General features: G+C 41.8%; 1 protein-coding gene across 3 annotated transcripts in view; it reads left to right on the forward strand.

Annotated features, from left to right (window-relative positions):
• spns2 (spinster homolog 2 (Drosophila)) overlaps window positions 1-21,898 on the forward strand; it is a 62,187-nt gene extending 40,289 nt beyond the window's left edge. For 2 of the 3 annotated variants that reach the window (XM_046039847.1, XM_046039849.1), the window contains 8 exons: window positions 2,249-2,385; window positions 3,300-3,452; window positions 3,753-3,942; window positions 6,274-6,339; window positions 6,893-6,991; window positions 10,346-10,509; window positions 13,225-13,261; window positions 18,445-21,898. In XM_046039847.1, the coding sequence (XP_045895803.1) occupies window positions 2,249-2,385; window positions 3,300-3,452; window positions 3,753-3,942; window positions 6,274-6,339; window positions 6,893-6,991; window positions 10,346-10,509; window positions 13,225-13,261; window positions 18,445-18,459 (861 nt within the window). In that variant the 3' untranslated portion in view covers window positions 18,460-21,898. Of the gene's footprint in view, window positions 1-2,248; window positions 2,386-3,299; window positions 3,453-3,752; window positions 3,943-6,273; window positions 6,340-6,892; window positions 6,992-10,345; window positions 10,510-13,224; window positions 13,272-18,444 lie in introns of all 3 variants that reach the window. The other variant, XM_046039848.1, reaches the window with a different exon arrangement.
• Window positions 21,899-22,068: the final 170 nt, after the last annotated feature.

Below are 22,068 nucleotides of genomic sequence, written 5' to 3' on the forward strand. Positions count from 1 at the left end.
GTGCCCCCAAGACTTTTTTAGTGCAGGAACTTAATGAAACATAGCGTTTGGTATTGTTAGCTGCTCACTCTGGGGAAAGGTACATTTTGGCCCTGTCCAGGACACATATAGAAACGCATGTACATTCACCTCAAGCTTACTACTGCATCTTCAACAACAACAATGTCTGTTTTAAACAATGTTGAACAAAGGAAAGTGCACGGACGGGAAATAGTGACGGCCAAGCTCTGATAAGTATTTGAGAAGAAGATGCTGCTCAGAGAAGGCAAAAATCCCCTGTAAGAAATCAAAACGTGTACCAGAGAAGGCACTAAGCCTCTTTGCGGGGCAGTGATAGAGAGCGGAACAGGTTTCAATTTGACCTGGCAGACAGACACATTTGTAACGTACTGGCTCACAAAATGCCCCGAAAGGTGCTCCAAGAGCATTAAGCTGGATCCCTTTTAATTAAAGGCTAATTTCAAGTCTCAAGAGAAATATATCTGTAGAAATTTGCTGAGATGTCCCACCTTGACAGGGTATTGCTTCAAGAAAAAATCCTTACTGGAGTGGGTTTTTTTGCAGTAGCACACTGAGCAGACAGAGGTGTTAAATCAGGGGCATAAATCACTATTGTCATAGCACATTTTTATGGGGACTGCACTGAGTACTTGAGACAAAACGTTTAGAAGTGAACAGCTCTATAAGGCATACCAGCAGTAATGGAGAGGACCAATGAACGGTCTTAACAGGACTCCCCATGAGCCGCTCACTTCAGGCTCAGCTTTTAAAATCCTTAAGACAAATAATGACCTGACTCCTCTTATGAACCGACTGACATTTAAAGGAAGACATTAAACATTCTGTCAGCATGTCGTGGTGGAAGAGATTCCTGGACATGACAGCTCACTTGGTTTGAGGAAACAGGATGTCAGTTTCGTCTTGCCTTGCTGGAACATTAAAAAAAAAAATCACAAAGAGTGGGGCAGTTTGTTCCACAGCAGTCACAATGACATTCCAATAAAACAGTCTCAAAGCCAATTAATCACCGGTGTGGCACGCAGAGGAAAACAAATAACAAGACATGAAACGGGTTCTGTGCAGCAGTATCCTGCTTTAAGGAAAAAACACAGCAGCGCTTCCGCTTGTTTTTGCCCGCCAGTGTTCCAACTCCATTCCTTGTTTAGCAAAAAGGTGGACGCTGAGAAGGAACAGAGGGCAGTGCATAGAAATGAGGAGCAGGAGAGGGCAGTAGTTAATTTGTTTGACTGCCAACCGTCCATACAGGAAGTGTCCAATGGGCCCTGTGGGAGCCAAGGTCAGAGGTCACAGAATCCTGGTGTCTCGTTGAGAAATTACGAGGGGACTTGAGTGCAAAAAAGCTAATATTTATTTTCTTTGAGATGAGCTCTGCATCTTCGGTTAAGCTGCCTCTCACAGAACATTATAAGATTCTGATGTAGATGCCGATCCAATTAAGTTGCTCCACACAAGCAGAAGAAGATTGGAGAAAAAAAAACACAATATAGGAAAGGAAATTATTACTGTTGGTGTAATCCTCACACCTTGGAGACCATAACGACTGTGTTCAGCTGCATTATCAGCCCCATTATGAGCCACATCAGGCACATCAGAATTACTCCCCCAGTGGAAAAACTTGAGGACACACTTACACACATACAAATATACACACATACAAGTTTCACAGTACTTGTGAATATAAATGGGCTCCAAAATATAATATGATGGATTTTCCCTGACAGATGAAATTGGTTTTGCTTTTGTGTGCAATTTGTATTACTCGTACAGATCCTCTCCCACACATCACATCCTGCCTTTTGTGTAAGTCTCCCCGACACAGACACACACATGCACGAACATGCACAACCTCATAACCCATAAAAGATGATAGTGAGCATAAAAACAGATGGGCTCTTATGAGGTTTTCACTTTGGTGCAGAGCTCACAAAGCAGCACTCAAAGCCAAAACGCTCTTTTTGAGTCCTGTATGCTCATTCACATAGGTAAGCCCACACACACGCAGTGCCAACAGAGTAAGCAGAGGGAATGTTCTTTGCTCCAGAAGGCTTGTATAGGATGTCAGGCGTATCGGCAAACACAGTGGCCGTCTATTCAGATTGTAAACACACTGTTCTTTGTCCTGCATCTCATGTCTGCACCCCCTCCGAGCCCCGCCCACTCTGAATATCATGCCAGTGTGATGAGTTAACACAATCTCAGGTCTCATAGGTCTTTCTTGCCCCGGTAGGTGTCCCCTGTTTTAGGGATCACTGCGGGATCTCTGATACTCGTCTTCGTGCCTGAGCCAAAGAGAGGCAGCGCGGACCAGATAGGAGTCCGGAGGAGCACTTCCTGGTTCTGTGACATGAAGGCGCTCGCCAAGAAGTAAGGCCCTCCTATAGGCTTTAGGGAACACACCAGGTTTAAGGAGACTGACCTGTGTGCCTCTTCAGTGAAGAGTATAGGACCCAAAATCGTCATTTGACAAAATCAACTTGGGCTGTAGGAGATTGTAATTGACATTCTTCACATTTCTTTGATATTTTAGAGACCAATCAGCGATCAATCAAGAAAATAGCAGATTCATAGATAATGAATATTATCTTAGATATAAACATATACACTCATTCACATACATTCATGTTAGCCTATAGTATCCATTAGAGGCATGAAAATGTCAACACAAGACACAGTGAAGCAGAATCATTCACTCACCACTCTGCAATACTGTTGAACTGTAAAGGGAGCTTTGCATCCATGGACACTGTGGGCCCTTGTTATTATATGACCTGTGGGCTACATTTAAAAAAGAAAAATGTATGCTCTCTATATACCTGTTGCAATGTAGCCATGCAGGTTTACGGGGACTTTTTTTAAGGAGAGCAACCACATATTCATCACCTACAACCCCTGTGACTTTGAGCTGTAGCCTACACAGTCTCCCACATTCACCACCTATGGAAACATGAAAGCATTAAATAGGGTTATTTTTGTCTCCTACATAAAACTGTCAGCCTTAACTGTATATCATTTCAGTTTACTTACCATTTAACACCAGAGCTGCTCCAAGTTCTCATTTTCTCACCTTTGAGATATGCTAATCTTGTCCAACCATCTCCTAAGCTCTTGTTGTTTTCCTTTATTATCTGTTTGCTGTTGTTATTAGATGGGTTTTTACAAAGAGAGTCAGAGCGAGAGAGATGTTTGAGATTGTGCGACAAAAACAAAACAGTAGCTTGTTTATTTTTCCCAGATAATCATCTGATTTTGTGTGTGTGCGTGTGTTTCTTCGTGGTTAGCCGGAGCTACGTGTTCTCCTCCCTGGCGTCCGCGGCGGTGTCCTTTGCCACAGGTGCGTTTGGCATGTGGATCCCTCTGTACCTGGCCAGAGCCCAGGTGGTGCAGAAGACAGCAGAGGCCTGCACAAAAGAAATCTGCAGTAGCACAGACAGGTGAGAGGTCAATGACTAAACACAGGTAGCGGGCTTTCAACCAGTGGCGTAATCTGAAACCTTAAAAAAGATAAAGATACCAGCATCCTTTTATGTACCACAAGTAAAATGCTGGATGAACTGGGTTTAAGTGGACTTACACCATTATGTATTATAGCTCTATTTATTTTTGGAAGTATTCAAATATTGTAATAAGTCATGCTTATTTTTTAATCCAAATATCCTAGCTGAAACTAAAAACTTGCAAGATATATATTTCACATAATAGTTATTTCCTCTTGTCTCTGCTCTCCTGTTTAGCCTAATCTTCGGGGCAATCACCTGTGTGACGGGTCTGTTAGGCGTGGTCATCGGGGCGGCCACGACACGCCTGTGCCGCAAGAAAACAGAGCGAGCCGACCCTCTTGTGTGCGCTGTCAGCATGCTGGGCTCGGCTATCTTCATCTGTCTCATCTTCGTGGTTGCCAAGAAGAGCATCGTAGGAGCTTATGTAAGACTCATTTCCTGTAACTCTTTATATATATATATATATATATATATATATATATATATATATATATATATATATATATATATATGCAGCAGCGGAAGTTTAATTGAACTGCGAATGGAGTTGTAGCTTCCCTACTTCAAAGAATCAACAGGTCCCTAGTGAAAAATGTCCCTCTGACAAAAAGTAATATTAGTATGTTGAATGTGGATTAGCCTTAGGAGCTGAGAATTAAAAGGGTAACCAATCTAACAAGAGAAGGCTTAGCAAAAGCTCATCGGGTGGGGTTAATGCATGAATCAAGAATAAAGCAGCAAGAGGACACCTTGCTTGATGCCAGTTCCTTTCAAGCCCAGAGGCAGTGAGTGGGCGTTGCTCCTCATGATGAAAAGCCAAAATTGCAGGTTAGATGGACATGGCCTCTGGAGCTGCTGCAGGTAGCTGAGGCTCATACCTCGCCTGGCCAAAAGTTTAGAATCTCAGGCAAATGTACAGAGCTCTTGTGTGTCTAATTGCTTTGTGAAGCAGGAAAGGGTGCAACTGAAACAATGCACTCTGGGGCTGCTGGACTCACCAAACACACATTTCTCACTCTTATCGGAGACAAAGGAATAGGAACTGGCTCTCAACAAGTTGGGCAGTAATAATACTGGAAAGCTAGAATAGATGGAAAATATTTCCCATGCTTGTAAGGGAACATAACAACCAGGCTTCCGTATCGTAAATATGTGACCTTGGCTGACCTTGACATGTCTGGCCTCTGACTTTGATTTTTTTTACCATATACAGTATATGAGAGGTGTTGAGGTATGTACGCTTGTTTGTCTGTTCAGGATGTTTTTTCAAACATTTTCAAACAATAACTAACCACTTCAATAGTAAATGATAACCTTGTTAGTTAACTGCTCCATGCGCATAGTGTAGTTTTCATCAGCTGTTACTAAATGACAAATAATTACTTCTGTAAGTGGTGATTTTAATTTAATGAATTCAAATTTATATGAACTCCCTTGAGGTCAAAGGCTCACATTTATCAGGTGTTTGACAGAGCCATGACTCAGCTAATTAGACCTGAAGTGCACAAGTATCCATATTAATTACGTGATTACAGATCTGTCCAACTCAATTTTAGACAAATGCCGTGTGACAGAAAGGGCTTCTGCTGATGCCCTTGAGCGACACCAGATTTCTATCTTTGTATTGGTTCACAAAGGTGCAGGTGGTTGATGTTCTCAAACGTTTTACATCTTACCAAAGAATAAAGTATTTTGTTGTTTAAAACATACAGTTTACAGTAATAGTAATAGTTTACAGTAATAGTGCTTTCAGCAGAACAGGCTGTAACTTCAAACATATGACTTCACTTCTACTCTACTGTACAATATTAAATCATCGTACAGGACAGCAGCAGTTGTAAGTGATCAGCTCAGGTTTCATGGAGAAGCACTGACAGATGTGTCATATTATGAGGCGTGACATGGCAGTAACAGTCGGTGCTACTCTGTCGAGGCCGATTGACCCCTCGCAGCTGTTGTCTCGTCAACACGCAGCTAATGTGAGGAAAGGCTGGGCTTCTGTCTTCTAAGAGGCAACATGTCGGTCACGGTGTCTGGTTCGCTGCTCAACAGAACAGCAGAACAGACTTGTTTACATCTCCGCTGTCAGGCATCCTGTGTAGCTCTCTGTACTGCACTGTAGGCCCCGGCACACTGGCTGAGGGGTTATTCCCTAGCAGGAAACACACAGTCATGTAAAACCGTGCCAAACCAAACCAACCAGTACAGATACATGAGATTCCACTGCAACCAAATCCCTCTGGGTTTGTTTTTAAGAAAGTGGCTTAATAGCAACACCAGCTGCTACCAGCCCGTGTACATACAGTAGCCTACATGTACACATAGTACACTGTATGTGAACTCCACTATGTTATTTCAAGTTTACATTTTCTGTTACTCCCATTCAGAAGTAGGTAATAAATGTAAAACTTAGCAAAGTGTTAAAATGTTTCCACACACTGAATATACAGCTGGGAAAAGAATTAGCAATCCTTATCATCCTGCGCTGTTTTTCAGTTTGTAGGCTAAATACATGGCTCAGTGGCACCAAAATGAAGGCCTCCACCTCCACGTATAATTGGACACAGCATAATAACACGTTTTTAAACCACAGCGACCAAAGCACTTTTCTTCAGCAATGGATTCCCACACACGGTAGCAATATCTGCAGCCTCCTCTTTTGGCTTCATGTCGGGTTACCAGTCTTTTGTGCAGTGGAAATTGGCTGATCTTAATTAGCGCCACTAAATAAACAATTGTTTTCTTCTTTATTTAGGTTTGCATCTTTATCGGAGAGACGCTGCTGTTCCTGAACTGGGCCATAACAGCAGACATTTTAATGGTAAGTACTAACCTATACTTATCCACTGGGTCACTGGAAATTCCTGCAGCTAGACCAAACGGCGATCATCGAATTAGACACAGTTTTGAGTTGTGAAATGTGTGAGTGGACTCCTTGTTGTACCTTGTTGGCTAGAGCTGATAATTACTGTCTTTAACAAGATTGATTCATCACTCATCTCTTCATGGAAACAAATGGAGGGGAGCCTTTTCTCTGATATAGTTTTGGTATCTAAAAGTGAAAAGAGGTGGTCGAGTGAGCCAAATGAAATTAGACTCACAGTAAGGGCGGGTGTAGCAGCTCTTTAATTTGTAATTAGGATGGAGACTGCGGTGAGTATGTAGGGACAGAGCAGGCCATTAGTGACATTTTTACTGTGACTGACAGGTCTGCATGGGGTGTTCTGATCCGATGAGCTAGGCTCTGCCTATATAACTGAAGACTGCAGGAGTTGTTTTAACATGGCTGAGTGAATCTTTCTACCTCTGTCTCTTCATTACTTTAAACGATGTCATGTGTTTTTCACCCTTCGTTTCTCTCTGTCTCCGCGCAGTTTGTCGTTATCCCCACACGGAGAGCAACAGCGGTCGCCTTTCAGAGCTTCACCTCTCATCTCCTGGGTGACGCAGGAAGTCCTTACCTGATAGGCCTGGTAAGACTCTCCCAGAAGCAGTTCTGTGTGGTGATCAGAGTGAGAGGGGGAATATATTTAAGATTTACCCCAGGTTGTAAATCCCAGCTGGACCGTACAGCTTCAGCGTATCTGTGAGCGCCCCGTTCGTACACATGATGCATTCAGATACCAGTTCAGCTATTGCTTTAAGTGGGCCAGGCAAAGTGAGGTATAAGAGGAGCTTTTAGCACACGTCTCAGGAGGCCTGGTGAACAGAGTTGTGATTTCACCACTGCTCGTCAGGCTGTCAGTGGTGTTTTCTTGTAAATCTCAAGGTTCGACGGAAGGGCCAGTGTTACTGTATTTGATTGGTCAGGAGAGGAGAGAGTGGTTCTTACTAGGCCCCTCAAGGTCAGAGTCACTCCCCCAACCCCCCCCACCATCCAGACTGCGCGCATACATCCAAAGAATAGCATCCAGGAGGCCAGAATACAAGTGCTGCTCGCTACTCAATGGAGTGTGAAACAGGATCCACCTCAGACTGTCTAGCAGCGTTCTTCTCATTCCAAACAGATAGGATTAAGTTAAACAGTAACTCCATGGAGGTAAACATTTTCTAAGCCTCATTGAGCATACAAGAAGAAAGGTAAAATGGGTTATTTTGCATAGACAACACACAAAAACAAGCTGCAGTGCTAATGTTTAACTTTTTGAATCAGTATTTGTGATGTACTTGTGCCTGTAAATCGCTGGGAGAGAAGTGACTGCCCTAGTGTCATGCGTTTACATTGCTGTTCATTGTTGTGCCGCTGGCTCACAGCCTCGGTCATGTTTACAAAGGCAAAGTGGAAGTCTTTGATTAGTGAATCAAACTGATCCTCTGGATCCGCTGTCAGGGCCTGGCAGGCTGGCAACAGACACAGCTGTCTGTCGAGCTGCATTGAAAGTGTCTTTTTTTCCCCTAAATGGAAATGTTAAACTCTTGTCAAAGCCAGATAAAAGGAGCAGTAAGTTATCTACAAGTACTGACAAGCTCTTCAAAAGACAAAATAAAACTGGGATTAAAAACAATCCAAATTCTGAGAAACAGAATCCGGCTTTACTGGCGATGTAAAGTTTCTGCAGATCAAATAAAACACAGTGTCATCTTATATTGTACAAACTTCTTTTTGACACATTTATGTCAGAGATACGGCACTTTAAAAGACTGAGTCTGGATTACTATAATTTTATATGTAAATATTGCAGCCAGTCCTGAAAAGAGTAGTTGATTAATGGATTATTATTCGATCCACAGAAAAATAATTGACAGCCATTATGAGAACTGATTTGACATTTAAGTCATTAATCAAACAAAAATCATAAACATGTGTTCTCAAATTTGAGGATTTGTTGCTTCGTAGAGCTGGTTCATATCATTAATTAAACAGCTTTGGGTTTCTGATTGTTTATCGGACAAAACAAGCAATGGAAAGATGTCACTGTGGACTCTCACAACTTTTGATGACTTGATTTCATAGACTAAACAAATAAATTAGCTGAAAATGAAATGATGAATTGATAATGACAATAATGGTTAGCTCCGCCTTCAGTTTCAACATACAGCATATTATGTGGAACATCAATACAATTGCTCTGGTTATATTCCAGCAAGATCCAAATGTCAGAATAATGCAGCCCACACATACACACACATACACTGCCAGCCAGAGTTACCCAGAGATGGCCCCACAGGAAGCCAGTCACCCAGGTTCTCCATCAAGCCTTCGGGGTCACGACTCTCCTCTTAGTGACGTACTGAATGTCCGGGGGTTTCTCATTTCTCCACAAACCCCTGATCAACAAGGACCAGAATGCTCCAAGTGCGTCACCACTCAGTGCCTCAGTTCCTGAGGTTTAGCACGCGAGTGTGATGGACTTGTCGTGACACATGCTGAGTGCGGGTAGATATACACTCATCCATGCAGACTGGCACAAGTCCTGTGAGTGAGCAAAGTTGGGAATCTCAAGAAAAACAGACTGGTGGTTATTGCTAAGCAACCACAGGAGAAAGTGAGCGGGTGAGTCGGTCCTTTTGGTTCACAATTGGGTATTGACATGTGCACCAAACAGACCTGCAGAGGATGTACTCAACTCTACCAACCAATGTGGTGTTCCCAGAGCACCATAGTTGCCTTTTGTGGGAACGCCTGCAGGTATCGGTGCCCAAATGCCACATAACTGCCACATAAGTGCCACTTCCTGTTGTGGAGAGTGCTTTAGTGCGTCTGAAATTCTCCTGAGCTTGAGCCAAGATCCCCCTCCATCAGCACGTAGACCAAGGCTGTTGTCACATTCGAATCCCCCAGAGAAACACATAATGGACTTCTCCTATACTGTGGTGTGCCGGAGTGGGACACGGCTGAAGGCAGAGTGGGTGGCAAGGGAATGCCAGGAACAATCTCTCAGCAATCTCCCAAGACATGCCTGCCAGCTTGACAATTAGACATGCAGCAGTTTGCTCTGTATTTTTAGCTAAGCTGTACGGTGCAAGTTGCAGGCAATTTACTGTACCTGACAAAATACAACTGCACTGGCCACACACACAGCTGCTGGACGTGCACCAGATTTTGTCACACGTGTATTTCAGTTGTTTTCTTCCACCGTCCTCTCTCTTTCTCTGATCACTCCTAATGTTCTCTCTCTGTATTATACATGCACATATGAACACATACTGTACACACACGGTATTTCCCTCCAACATCCTCCTGTCAGCAGTTCTCAAGCTCTCCCCGTAGAGCATCTCATTCTGCTGACGCTAACATATAATCAATGTGCTTGTGCCAGGGAGACCCATGGCCGCTCACACTCTCACTCACACACAGAGGAGGAGCCCCCACTTGTTCCACACAATCTGCTTAAAGCTACTGTCAGCAGCCTTCCCCTCCGTCACGATCGTCAGTACGGTATGTGTGTTTGAGAGCCGCCTTATGAGCAACACTGGGAGGCAGAAATGGTCACTTCACACCCACTATTTTACAGCTGCTGTTTTCCTCAGCGCCACGCATGGCAGACTGAATGCCAATGTAACACAAGCCGTCAGCAGCAATATGAGCTATTAGCTGTGAAATCCTCGCTTCAAACAAAAACAGGGCGTCTTACATCATGCTGTGCGTTTTATCTGTTGCTGTGATGAAACGTGCAGAAGTTGCTCTGGTAAAGTGTGAGTGTACGAGCAGCATAGGGTCAAGTAGTGTTGCAGAGCATGGCAGGATATATTAAATACTTGCTGGATGATTAATCCGAATAAAATCTCTCTTCTCTCGTGTTTGTCTGTGTGCGTGCGTGCGGTGGTTTTGGTGATGTGGGTGTGTGTTTGTCAATGTGTATTTGTGCTGGCGTGCCTGGCTGCAGATCTCCGACGCCCTTCAGCAGAGCTATGCTACGTCAGCGTTGTGGCGGTTCCTCAGTCTGGGCTATGCCCTCATGCTCTGTCCCTTTATCATTGTCCTGGGGGGCATGTTTTTCCTGGCCACTGCGCTGTTTTTCCTGGATGACAGGGAGAAGGCAGAGAAACAGTAAGTGACTCAGACATTGTTTGAATAACTCATCATTATTTCATTTATTATTTAGTCATTCATTCTTTAAATATTTAATACTTGGCTCGAGATGTTCTCCACTGACGTTCTGAGTAAGAGGTCCAAATATCCAAAAACACCACCTCAGTGCAAGAGGCTGAAGAAGCAGCAACAATATTGACTTTATTCTGAGTGCTGGACAGACACAGAGAGGTTAAACACTTGTGTGAACAATGCTATGCTCTTTAAACCTGATGCTGGGGTTCGCTGTGTGTCAGGGACAAGCGATGCCAACAATGGTGCCAACCTTGCAAGAGTCAGAAAGGCCCCTGAGCCAATAGAAAGTCCCAGTCAGCTAAAAGTGCTCCAGAGCTGACACAAGCTGTTCTAGCCATCAATTTGTTAAAGTGTACGTACTTAGACTTTTTACCAGCTGCCGCCTCTCTTATTGATGCATTCATATTTTCCTCCTTCAAACACTAAAGACCAAAGGCACGGTAGCTGGTCATGGCCTTAAAAGGCTAAAACAAACACACGCATCCTCTTTCAGAGGTTGAGACATGACTTCTTGTTTCTTTCTGACAATTTCTTCCTACTTTTTATCACACAAACTTACTCCCATGGTGCCAACGCTCTCAGAAATTAGTTCCTTCCTGTTGGAGATGAGGGACATTTTTAGACAGGATGACAGTCTGATGTCTGACGTCTGTCTGTAGTCGCGTTACTTTCACCCTGTGAAGTTGCTGGTCGTTCCCACGCCACAACCCCTCATATAGAGAGATGTGAGATTTTAGTAAAAGTTATCCAGAATAAGCCTGTTTTTAATCATATGTACTGAGGACAGCCTAAACTTCCAACTTAACGTTTCACTGGATTTATTGCATTTTATAATCCTGGGGTCAAGCTTCCAAGCCGTTAATATTTCCTCTGTGTAATGTGAATATAGAGTTTTAAAGGGGTCTTTGTAAAGGCACCACTAAGCTGTGCTGTGGCTTCTGTTGGATCTGGTCCAGGGGGGAAAAAAGAAATACAGAACAGTGACTAAAAGAAAAGTCACACTCTTGCCGTCGTGCCAGTAATAGATACTAGTTTGTGGTCCAATATGTGGTTCAAGTTATCTAACCACATAATTACTCTGTGTTAGCAGATGGCACATGTTCACTCAAACTATATCTAACCACAACCCCTTGACTTTCACACTACATACTGTAGGGCAAAGCTAATATATGGAGTTAAAAAAAAGTCTCAGATATGAAACAGAGACACTTGAAGGCATTTTAGGTTGCTCCTGTATGACCCTTTTCACAAATAGGATCCTTAAGATAGAAGTGTGAAGCTTTTGAGTAATGATGTTTTACAGTGGTTACTACTACATTTCAAAGCATCTAAACTTTTGGTATGGCTTTATGATAAATTACCTTTTATGCAGGGTTTATATGTTTTAGCTAGTGGCTTCATTTATCAGTAATAAATCATTTACTAATGCTTTATTTAAGTTATTATTGTCAATTATAAGTCATTAATAAGACCACATTTTGGGTTGCCAGGGTGTGAAATCTCTCTGGCTATTGAGTCTTTAATGAAGTCATTAATCTATTAATAAAGGGAAAACATTTTCCACTTTCTAACAGGCAGGCAAGTCCGCAGTTATAAATGTTAATAAGTCATTAATACATTGTAATAAACACTAAGTCCGCAGTTATAATTGTTAATAAATTTATCAAACCTTTTCCTAAACTACACTCAGGTATCCAGTGTATGATATTTAATGTCAGGACATTGCACAGGGAATACACTTTATACTACCTTATTTAACATCAAAAGCATAATTCTCCTACTTCTGTATCTACCAAGAACTGTCCTGTCAGAATAGTCCAACTTCTCCTTGTGCACTCTCACCTCTGCTTGCATGCCTCTACCTACAGATGGGTTAATCATACACCAGCATGTCAAATGACATCCAAGGCAAACATACTGTTGCATACATCACATAGTATTCTGGAGGCCTCTACATAGCTGTACAGATTTGTACTGAACATCCCAATGAAGAAAACACTCAGACTTAAACAGCTGCCGCTCTTATGTAAAATGCTGCAAACAGCACACTGGGGACCAAGAAAGATGACAACATCCACAACTAGGGTTGTTTCATGACTGTGATATTTATATATTCATTCACGCTATAAAGCCCACAATTTATAAATTCCCTTTACAGAGAGCTTTGCTGCTTTTTCCCCCTCCTTTGAGTTTGTCTTCAGATACTTAGTGCTATTTATAAAAGATGCAGAGCCGAATGAGTTACTCACTGGAGCGCACCTTTCTATTTTCAGCCTTAAAGAGTGCTTTATTATTTCTAGGTTGTTAGCTTTATTTGGCTGCAGGGTTGCCATTTATAGCTTGCCCCCCCTACACATTCACCCAGTCCACATTTACACTTGGGATGTGTGACAGCAGAACTGTCTCATCTGCCGCGCCAGTGCATCTTGAGAGTACAGATTCACTGCAGGCCAAGGCAGGCTGAGCACTGCAGCCTGAAGGATCAGAGAAGCAGATAGTGATGATCGGAAGACCTAGGAAAAATTGGGAATAAAATGGTGGGAAAAAAGAGAGTGTATTCGGAAAAACAGAATAAAAAAAGTTGACTGTAGTTTGAGAAGATCTGTGTGGAAGTTCTTTGTGCAGCCTTAATTTCTAAAACTATCCCTCTTTCCTCAGGTTGAGCCAATCGGCACGAACACTCTCCTCAGTCAAGGTATGACCAGGTAAATTGCCTTTTGTCCTAAAGATGCTTTTACACTTTAGTGCTTCTCACATCAGGAGTTCTGCAAGCGGTTTAAGTGGTTGATAACAGAAAGACAGTCTTGGAACATTAGCGCTCTCTTCATCTTCATTATCTGGCATAATTTAGAGCTCCTTTCATTAGGAGGCACAGAGATCTGAAAACAAGCTTTTTTGGGACATTGAGCTGAGGCTATCCAAAGCTTTGTGACAGTGGAAACACTGGAGGCGATACACAAGATGATACCCAAATGATTGATCTGTGATACGTTTCCTATCCCATTGTACTCAAGGCATTCTTGGAGTGGTGGTTATTTGACCAACTATCTGGCATCTTATCAAGACTTGGGCTGCCTTCCCTCCTTCCTGCCTTTATCAGACTCACACACATGGTGCAAAACCTCTCTAATTATTAACTGAGCAAAGAAAAGACACGACAATTGGCAGCACACCAGCCAACTCTGAACTGTAGGACAATGGGGAGCTACTGTAGTTGCCTGTACAGAATAACAAGATTAAACTTTGACTCCCTGATTAGAAAACAAGGAATCTGTTGTGACTTATTTGTAAAGGTTATCATGTCTAGCCAAAAGGTCAAGGTTTTACCCCTTCCTAATCATTTCTTTGTAACCCTGTCTGGGCTTATTTGTCCTCTAAATATTTATCAAAATACTATATGTACACAAAAATAGGTCATGAATGTGTATACAGCTGGCTTGATTTATCCTCACATCCCAATAATGCTCTGTGTGTTTCTTCAATGTGAAATGGAGAAGAGCACAAAAAGAGTGATGACTTTATGACAAACAAATCACTTCCTTTCGTATTTTGTGGTGGCGTTCCTAAAAAATGCAAATTAGTTTATTTCTTGGTGTGCAAGGCATAAAATATGTCAAAACAAAGCTTGCTGACAAGTGCTCTAATTAGAGTTTCTCATGATAAAATTGCAGCAACTTGTGAAAACGAGGAAATCGAGGAGTGTAGGATTTCTTACAGAATGGTTAGAGTTCAGTTCAGGAAGCAGTGCGATCTGCCAGTTGCATCTCCCTGCAGAAGGCAGTCTATTTGGTGGAAAAACTGGAGCAGATTCCTGCAGGCGAAAGAAATGATCATTTAGTTACATCCGCTTTACTATATATAAAAGAATTAAAAATAGAATAAATAGATGTAAATAAAAAAATGTACTTTCAGAGGCATCCTGGTGGTCTGTCGATCTATTATAAATCAGTTAATACTTCATTGTCTCATTGTGCTGTGCTGTACTGTATTACAGTATGGAATTGGACAATGAAATGCAGTGCTAGCCTCCCCTCCCATGCCACACATTTTAGGCGACAAAATAAAAAAATAAGATTAAAAACTACTCTGTACAATAATTCATAATGTAGATAATAATTCAGAATATATGTTGCTTAGAAGACAAACAATAGGAAAAATGGATACTGTGAAAAGGATAGGGTGAAGTTTGTCTCAAATTTCAAATCGGTGCCAAAAAGTGTCCTTGAATGTGCTCGCAATGACAGGGTCCCATACACTTTGTACATAGCCTAACTTTGGCAGAACTCTAGAGTAATAGTATGATGGATTACCCATCACAAGCAACTCAGAAACTCTGCAAGTTGATTTGCATTGTGCACTGATGAATAGGAGGCAATGGCAGTCTTGAAGGCAAGAAATCAATCTAAAAAGTTGCCGTGTGCTTTGGAAAATATTTGGCAGAAATGTCAAGGATACACAATTTGTCGTTAATGGGCCACAATTATGCAAAACTGACAGTATGCTCTTTTACTGTCAGTAATGCAATGTCATTACCAGTGGCAGGGTGACATTAGCATGCACTAATGACAGGTGACATGAAAGGCTCACACATGGCTGCCAAATATATCAGGTTTCAGTGGCAGTTTGTACTCTCGGCCCCACGGTTTCATCCATTCACTGTCACACACAGCAGCTAAAGCATGTTCTCCCTGCTGTCAAAAGGGGCTAATTATAGAGAACAGTGATTACTGCTACATGAGGTCAGAGTTCAATGTGCCTGCAAACTGATCATTTCTATTCTAAATTGAACCACAGAGGCGCTCTGTGGTGATTGATTCTGAACATTTGTTGTGGAGGATAATCCAATCAGTGACAGGCAATGTTTCCCCCCTTGGGTCTGACTCTCAGATCAATATAGTTCACAGTTCAGCTGTTCTCCGATGACAAGTGTTCACCCTTCGCACTCACTCTGACCACTTTTCCCAGTGGTACAATGTTCTGCTCTGAGAAACAATTAAGAAAGAAACATAGGGAGGTGCCAGAAGGTATATGGTGCCACTGTGATGTGCAGTAGTAGATTAAAGGGAAAATTTATATTACAGAAGAAGTGTTGGAATATGACAAGAAGTGGAAGTGAAGGAGAGGAATTTAGAGCAGGAGAGACAAGACACACGACTGAATAAATGAGGATGAAGAGAAGCAGTTATCGCCTAAGCTGTTATACATCGCAAGCTATTAATCTCCGGTGATGCAATCCCAGACGGAGATCAGATACACTGAGATCCAATTAACTTCCTCTGCAGGAGGAATCGGCCTCTGCTGACCAGATTCACCCCGCGCCGCACCATAACTAGAGGACATTCCCAAGCTGGGGGCTGTCAAAAGATCAGCGTGATATCTGACAGTGGAGCTTCACACTCATTTATTCAGTAACCACAATCCCGATATTACTCCGGGAGGAAATTCACATCACAAGGCAAAAGTCTGATTTAGTCACCGCTGTCCAAACTTTATCTGTTAAAAGTGTTTGTACAGCTGCCGGCACATGCTTTCCGTCTTCACTCTCTTATCATTCAGCAAAAGCAATGAGTCCTCCGTCAGCGGTGCTGAGTGGGTACATGGTGCTGGGTAGGGCGGTGACCACACACACACACACACATACAGACACAGTATACAGCCAGGTTCTGCAGTGACCTTTTCACCAGCTCTCAGAACTTCCTACTTCATAATCTAATGAGTACGTGGAAAAGGAGAACACAAGCAGTGTTTTGCTTACAGAAATGTGTCTTTGGTGTCATTTACCAGACAATTTACTGCTTTCTCCATCCATCCTCAAATGAGAAGCCAGTCAGATCCACAGCTATGTCATCTGGGCCGTCATGATTTGTGTCTTCCCTGCCAAAAACCACTACACGTCGGTTTGATTAGAGCGTATTTGCCTGCCAGACCAATCAGACCTCCCCTTTGCTTGAGAAGCCAACAGTGTACATACAGTAATAGTGAGGAGGCAGGCCAGTCTTGCACATATCAAAGCATTCACAACTCTAAATATCTCTATGTCACGCTGGCATTTGAAGGTTTTAATTTCAAATTTGGCTCATAAACAATTCACAGCGTTTACAGCAACAACTGACACCAATAATTGAGGAAAATGGTCCATCCCAGAGAGGACTGGATCTGCATCTACGGAACCAAAACCCCTTGTTTTTGAGAATGGTCCTGTTTAAGCTATTACCTTTGTTTGTTATGTGTTGCTGTTGTTTTTCTGGAACACATCAGTGTGTCTGCATGTATATATATGCACATGTGTTTATGTATATGTCTATGTATGCACGTCTCTGTGGGTCTGTAGGTGTGCATATGTGTGTTTGAGAGTGTGCGACACTAGCTCGGAACACTGCACCGCCGAGCTCCCTGCACTGATCTTACTGTAGTAGCAGTGATAGTTTGTGTACTGGAGCTTCCATGGCACCGTAATGACAGACCACAACAAACAGTGGGACGCACTGCCATATCTCTCATCCAGTCTAAAGAGATCACAAGCCTGGCACCGTCAACGCTTAATGGTCTAATCTCCAACTGGAGTGTAGTTTCCCCCTCCCCTCCACATTTTGTCCACAAAAGAGACACATAAAGGAAGTAAGAGCCAGAATTTAAGATATAAACATGATAAAATAATTTAAATAACTACAACACATACCATCAGTAAAAAAAAAAAGCTGAGTCAAAACAAAGTGAGTTGCCTGCCTGAGATCGCCAGGTCTCCACAGCTGAGGGGTCTAGACAGCAAAAAATCCGGTCACCTCTGCCAGACAATCTCAAGCAGCGATCAGGCTCATAGAGAGTTATTTAATCACAGATATAGGCAGGAGCCAGACCCTTCAAAGCTTTATAAACAAGCAGTGCAATCTTAAAATCAATTCTAAAACTCACAGATAACCAGTCAAGGGCAGGTTTTGTATCAACTGCAGTTTTTGGCTGTTACGCCTCCTGATACTAGAATTACTTTACGTTACCTTTATGCTACTTTATACTTCTACAATTTGGAGTGAAATATTGTACTTTTTACTCCTTTACACAAAATGTACTTCACACATATAGTTAACTCTTTCCTTTGAATATTAATATTACATACATAAAATATAGGAACACTGAGGGCACACACTCACTGAATAATGAGTACTCTTTGAGTACATTTTGTTGATACTACATCTGTACTTTTGAGTACTTAAAAGTTTGAATGCAGGACTTACACTGCTTCCATTTCTAATGGAGTATTTTTACATTTCTGTATTTCTACTCTTACTTGATCTGAAGATCTGAATAGCACTTCCACCACTGGCACATTGCAATAACAATAGCACTTTTATATCAATAAATTAGATAGACATAATTTAACATTTTCCAAATCAGTCAGTGGTGTAGTATTTATTAAAATCATTTTATGCATCCTGTATTCTCGGAAATGCTTGCTGAAACTCTCAGAAACATTATTTTACATCGCAAACCCTTTCCTTGATTAATCTTTGTGTATATGCTCAGTAACATATTTGGTATATACACTGAGGCAGAAACACAGTAACATCAACATCTAATGTAAAGCCCCAATCTGCACATCTGGAGAGACAGTGGTGTGTGACTGCTGCTTATAGCTTGCTGTTGTATAGAGTGCGGGAAGGGGTCTGCATTAAACAAACCGTTATGTGTTGGTATGCTGTGTGCAGGAAAATAATTAGGTCACAGGCTGGTCCTGGTGTGCAGGCATTATCAGGGAGGTCCTAACAGATGGCCCAGGAGCTTTCGACCTCGACATTAATTACATGAGAATGTCCTGTGGTGAAGCCGGACTCTAACCACACTATTTCTTCCCCTCTCTCTCTCTCTCTCTCTCTCTTTCAGGTGACAACCAAATGAGAAGCCATCTGAAGGAGCAGCCAAACTCAATAAGGATGACAAAATGGAGATAAAAGGCGAGGGCAGCTGATCCATTTCTTTTAAACCACGCCCATGTTCTCTTCACTGTCGTCACCACGACGATCCTCCTCCTCCTCCTCCTCCTCCTGACTCCTGCTGCTCTTCCTTTTTACACGCTCATAGAGGCTGCTCAGAACTGGAACAAGGGAGCGTCTTGCCCCTTCTTGAAATGTCTCTAAATCACAGGCTAGTGAGAAGCCGGCTGACCGGCAGCTGGTGTCCCAATCGCCTCTGTCTGTGAGGATCCACTGAACCTTCCAGGGAGAAGGTGGGGTGGCAAAATTCCCCTGACCCCTCCAACTCCTGATGCCATACTACTGAATGCTGACCATGAACCTGCCCTGTCTGTCTGCCTGTCTGTCTGTCCAACGGTCTGTCTCTTATGTGTGTGTCTGCTACATCGGCTGTTAATCTGCACCAAGTGCCATAGTGTCATTACATTCCTTCAGACTTTGCACTGACCCCCCATCAAACGTCATGACCGTTACTGACTATGTTTACATGCACACTATAATTCAGCCTTTAGCTATGAAATTAGAAATACGCTGTTTCTATTTGCTAGACAATAGAAGGAGCATCATTTGTAAACTGCAGTCATAATGCTCCATTGGTGTTTCTGTTGCTCCAACGCAAATTTTTCACAATTCAATCTGCCCTTGCTTTCAACACTTGGAGCCTGTAAACGGACAGAAGCTGTAAAATTCAAGTTATGAGGGGCAAGTGATGCAACTCGTTAAAATGTACTGCAGGAATGTCATTCTCACAGTGTTGTGTATCTGTTCAAACATGCCTCCAATAATGTGACTAATGTCAGATTACTCTGCACATCTTAATCGCAGTTTTAACAACATGAACTTCTAACATAAACACAGTGTTTACATGAGGATTGCAGTATTCAGCACAATTTGGCTGTGCATGTAAATATAGCCATCAACCAAGAGCCAAAAAGTGTTACTGTCCAAAGGTCAGTGAATCAGCCTTAAAAAAATGGAGCTTTCACATCAACAGCTGTTTGTTTTGACCCCCACATGTTTTTTATTTTTAGCTTTTAGCACTTAGGTCAGTGCAGACAGGGCCAGAGAACATGACAGAGGTTAGAGATTTATGCACATTATTTTTCACAAGGTTTCTTTTGATTTTTAAGATTTTTTTCTTTGTGAGTGATGTTGGATTTAAAACTGGAGGTTCCTGCCTATGATTGTTTCAGAAGTATGATGATGCACTCGGGCAATTTAAAGCGGACACTGGATTATATATTTTATAATTTATAATGTACATGCTTTTCCCAAAACTAAATTATATGCTACTCTTTTGACTTTGAGGGAGTAACACCTGTGTTGTTGTTTTTTTCTTTTTTTTGTGTACATGAGAAGCAATACAGACATTTTTAAGGAAACCAACCTTTTTATCCACACTGCCTTATCAGTGAGCTAGGTTTCCCTTTAATGTCATAGCTCTCTGATGGTTGGTTTTGAATTTCTGGACACAACACCCACTCAGAGAGGGAGTCCCTTTTAATGATGGAGTCCAGTCCAGTCCACACTGGTTACAATAACAGACATTGTGAAAAGAGACCTTTCCCCCTTGCAATTGTAGATATCCCATTCCACGATTAGAAGAAAGGACATTTGAGAAGAGCTGGAGTCACAGTCATCAGGTTATTACTGAGGGAAATCAAAATCCCAGACAGGAAAAAGAAATCCTTCGGGCCCAGGTTAGACTGATTGCGAGCTCTTATCGTTGATAACGGATAAGCGAGGAATCCCCCTTTGAAACCAGACAAGCATGTCCTCAGATGTCTCTGCAGGAGCAGACAACAGAATCCCCTTCAATACCTGCCCCAGAAAACAACACAAGAACCAGGCGTACACAATAAACAAAACCTGGATTTGATTTCATCACACTCTGCATTAATTACAGTGTCGTGTTTGTAATTATGCAAATTGAATGCAAACTCCCACAGGGAAGAAAAAAGTCTGCTATAGTTGCTTGTATATACAAAGCTTTAGGCAAAATCTTAATTAGAAACCACATTGAAGGACCGTTTTGTTGTATATTATCTGGTGGATACAATTTTTCTGAAACCTTGAAGCCACTTAAGGAGTCAAAGGTTTTAAAATGTGTGCATAAAGGGCAAAAAAGCACTTTGCAGACCTCCAAGAAAACACAGAAGAAGGATGGATTGACCTTAGTGGAGGAATAAAGGGAAACATTGAGGTGGTTCTTGTAGCATTGATGTGTGAGTATGACTCACTGGCTGTGTGTGGGGTGCTGTGTGGGCTGTGTCCTTGTTGCCAGATCATTAGCTTTAGCTTCCCTCCAACTGCGTGGAGCTCTCTGAATGTGATTCTGTCCAACCTGACGTGTTTACACACCTACATCTTCTTAATGAACTAAGCTTCTTACCTTCCTTTTATTGATTTTCTTTTTTTTTTTATATGTTACCAAATGAGTCCTTTTTTAAATAACTTCTATAGATATATATATATAGCTATATAACGCAGCAACTTTAATATATTGTAAATGATGGCTTGGATGCAATGTATTTATTTGTTTGTTACCATAATGAAGAATAATCTATAAAGGGAAGTTTAATGTTTGAGTATACTACACTTTGCTATGTGTCATTGGGTTTTAGAAATGCCTGTTTGTTCATCCTTTTGTATCACAATGAAACAACACAATACCTTTCTACATCACTAAGATTCATCCTGCTTACTGTGATCATAAATTGGACGTCTCACACATACTACACACAAAAGGAGCCGCAATGTGATGGTTTTAAGAAGACAACGTATTGGTCTCATGTTTAGGGTGCAATACTTTTGCATTAATTTTTGTAGCTCTTGTAAATGTTTTTCTCTTTTTTAAGAACAACTGATCAAACCATTTTGCACACTTAATGTTCAGGGATTTATTTGAACCATAGCCTAGCATCAACTTAACAGCCTCTGCCATGGAGGACTGTCCCTTCATGCTTGTAGTGAGTGCTGACATGTTGTCATCTATTGTCAGAAGGGACGTTGGCTCTGGTCAGATGGGTCATGAATTAAGTTTCACTTTGCCAAATTTAGTTTATTTAGCACCAATCCTTTAGGAGTATAAGTCCAGTGTATTGAGTAATTATATGTTAATAATCACTGAAGTGATGTATTGAGAATGTGCTATTTCTTGTCATACAAGAATCATGTATAAAGCAACCTTTTTCTGATGTTGAGCAGAAATCAGAGGTTATTTTTATTTTTAGAGCAAGTCAATACAAGAGAAGTGTCAGAGAAATCAAAGGATATTATTCTAGAACTGAACTGTGACGCTCCCTTTGGGGGTTGATAGAAAATGTACATGTCTGTAAATGAAATAAACCTATTTAATCACTTCATACCACCGTGTTGTCTCTGTTTCTCTTCAGTCTGTCAGAGATGCATCACATTCAAATGTGTCCCCATTAAGAGAAGTCTTTTGGACCCTGATCTATTTTAGGAGACATTTCTGAGCATAAAAAAGTCTGGCCAGTGGTAATTTGAAAACATGTTAGTTTTCACACTACAG

The sequence above is a fragment of the Micropterus dolomieu genome, linkage group LG23 (assembly GCF_021292245.1).
Source record: "Micropterus dolomieu isolate WLL.071019.BEF.003 ecotype Adirondacks linkage group LG23, ASM2129224v1, whole genome shotgun sequence".
Classification (NCBI taxonomy): Eukaryota; Metazoa; Chordata; class Actinopteri; order Centrarchiformes; family Centrarchidae; genus Micropterus; species Micropterus dolomieu.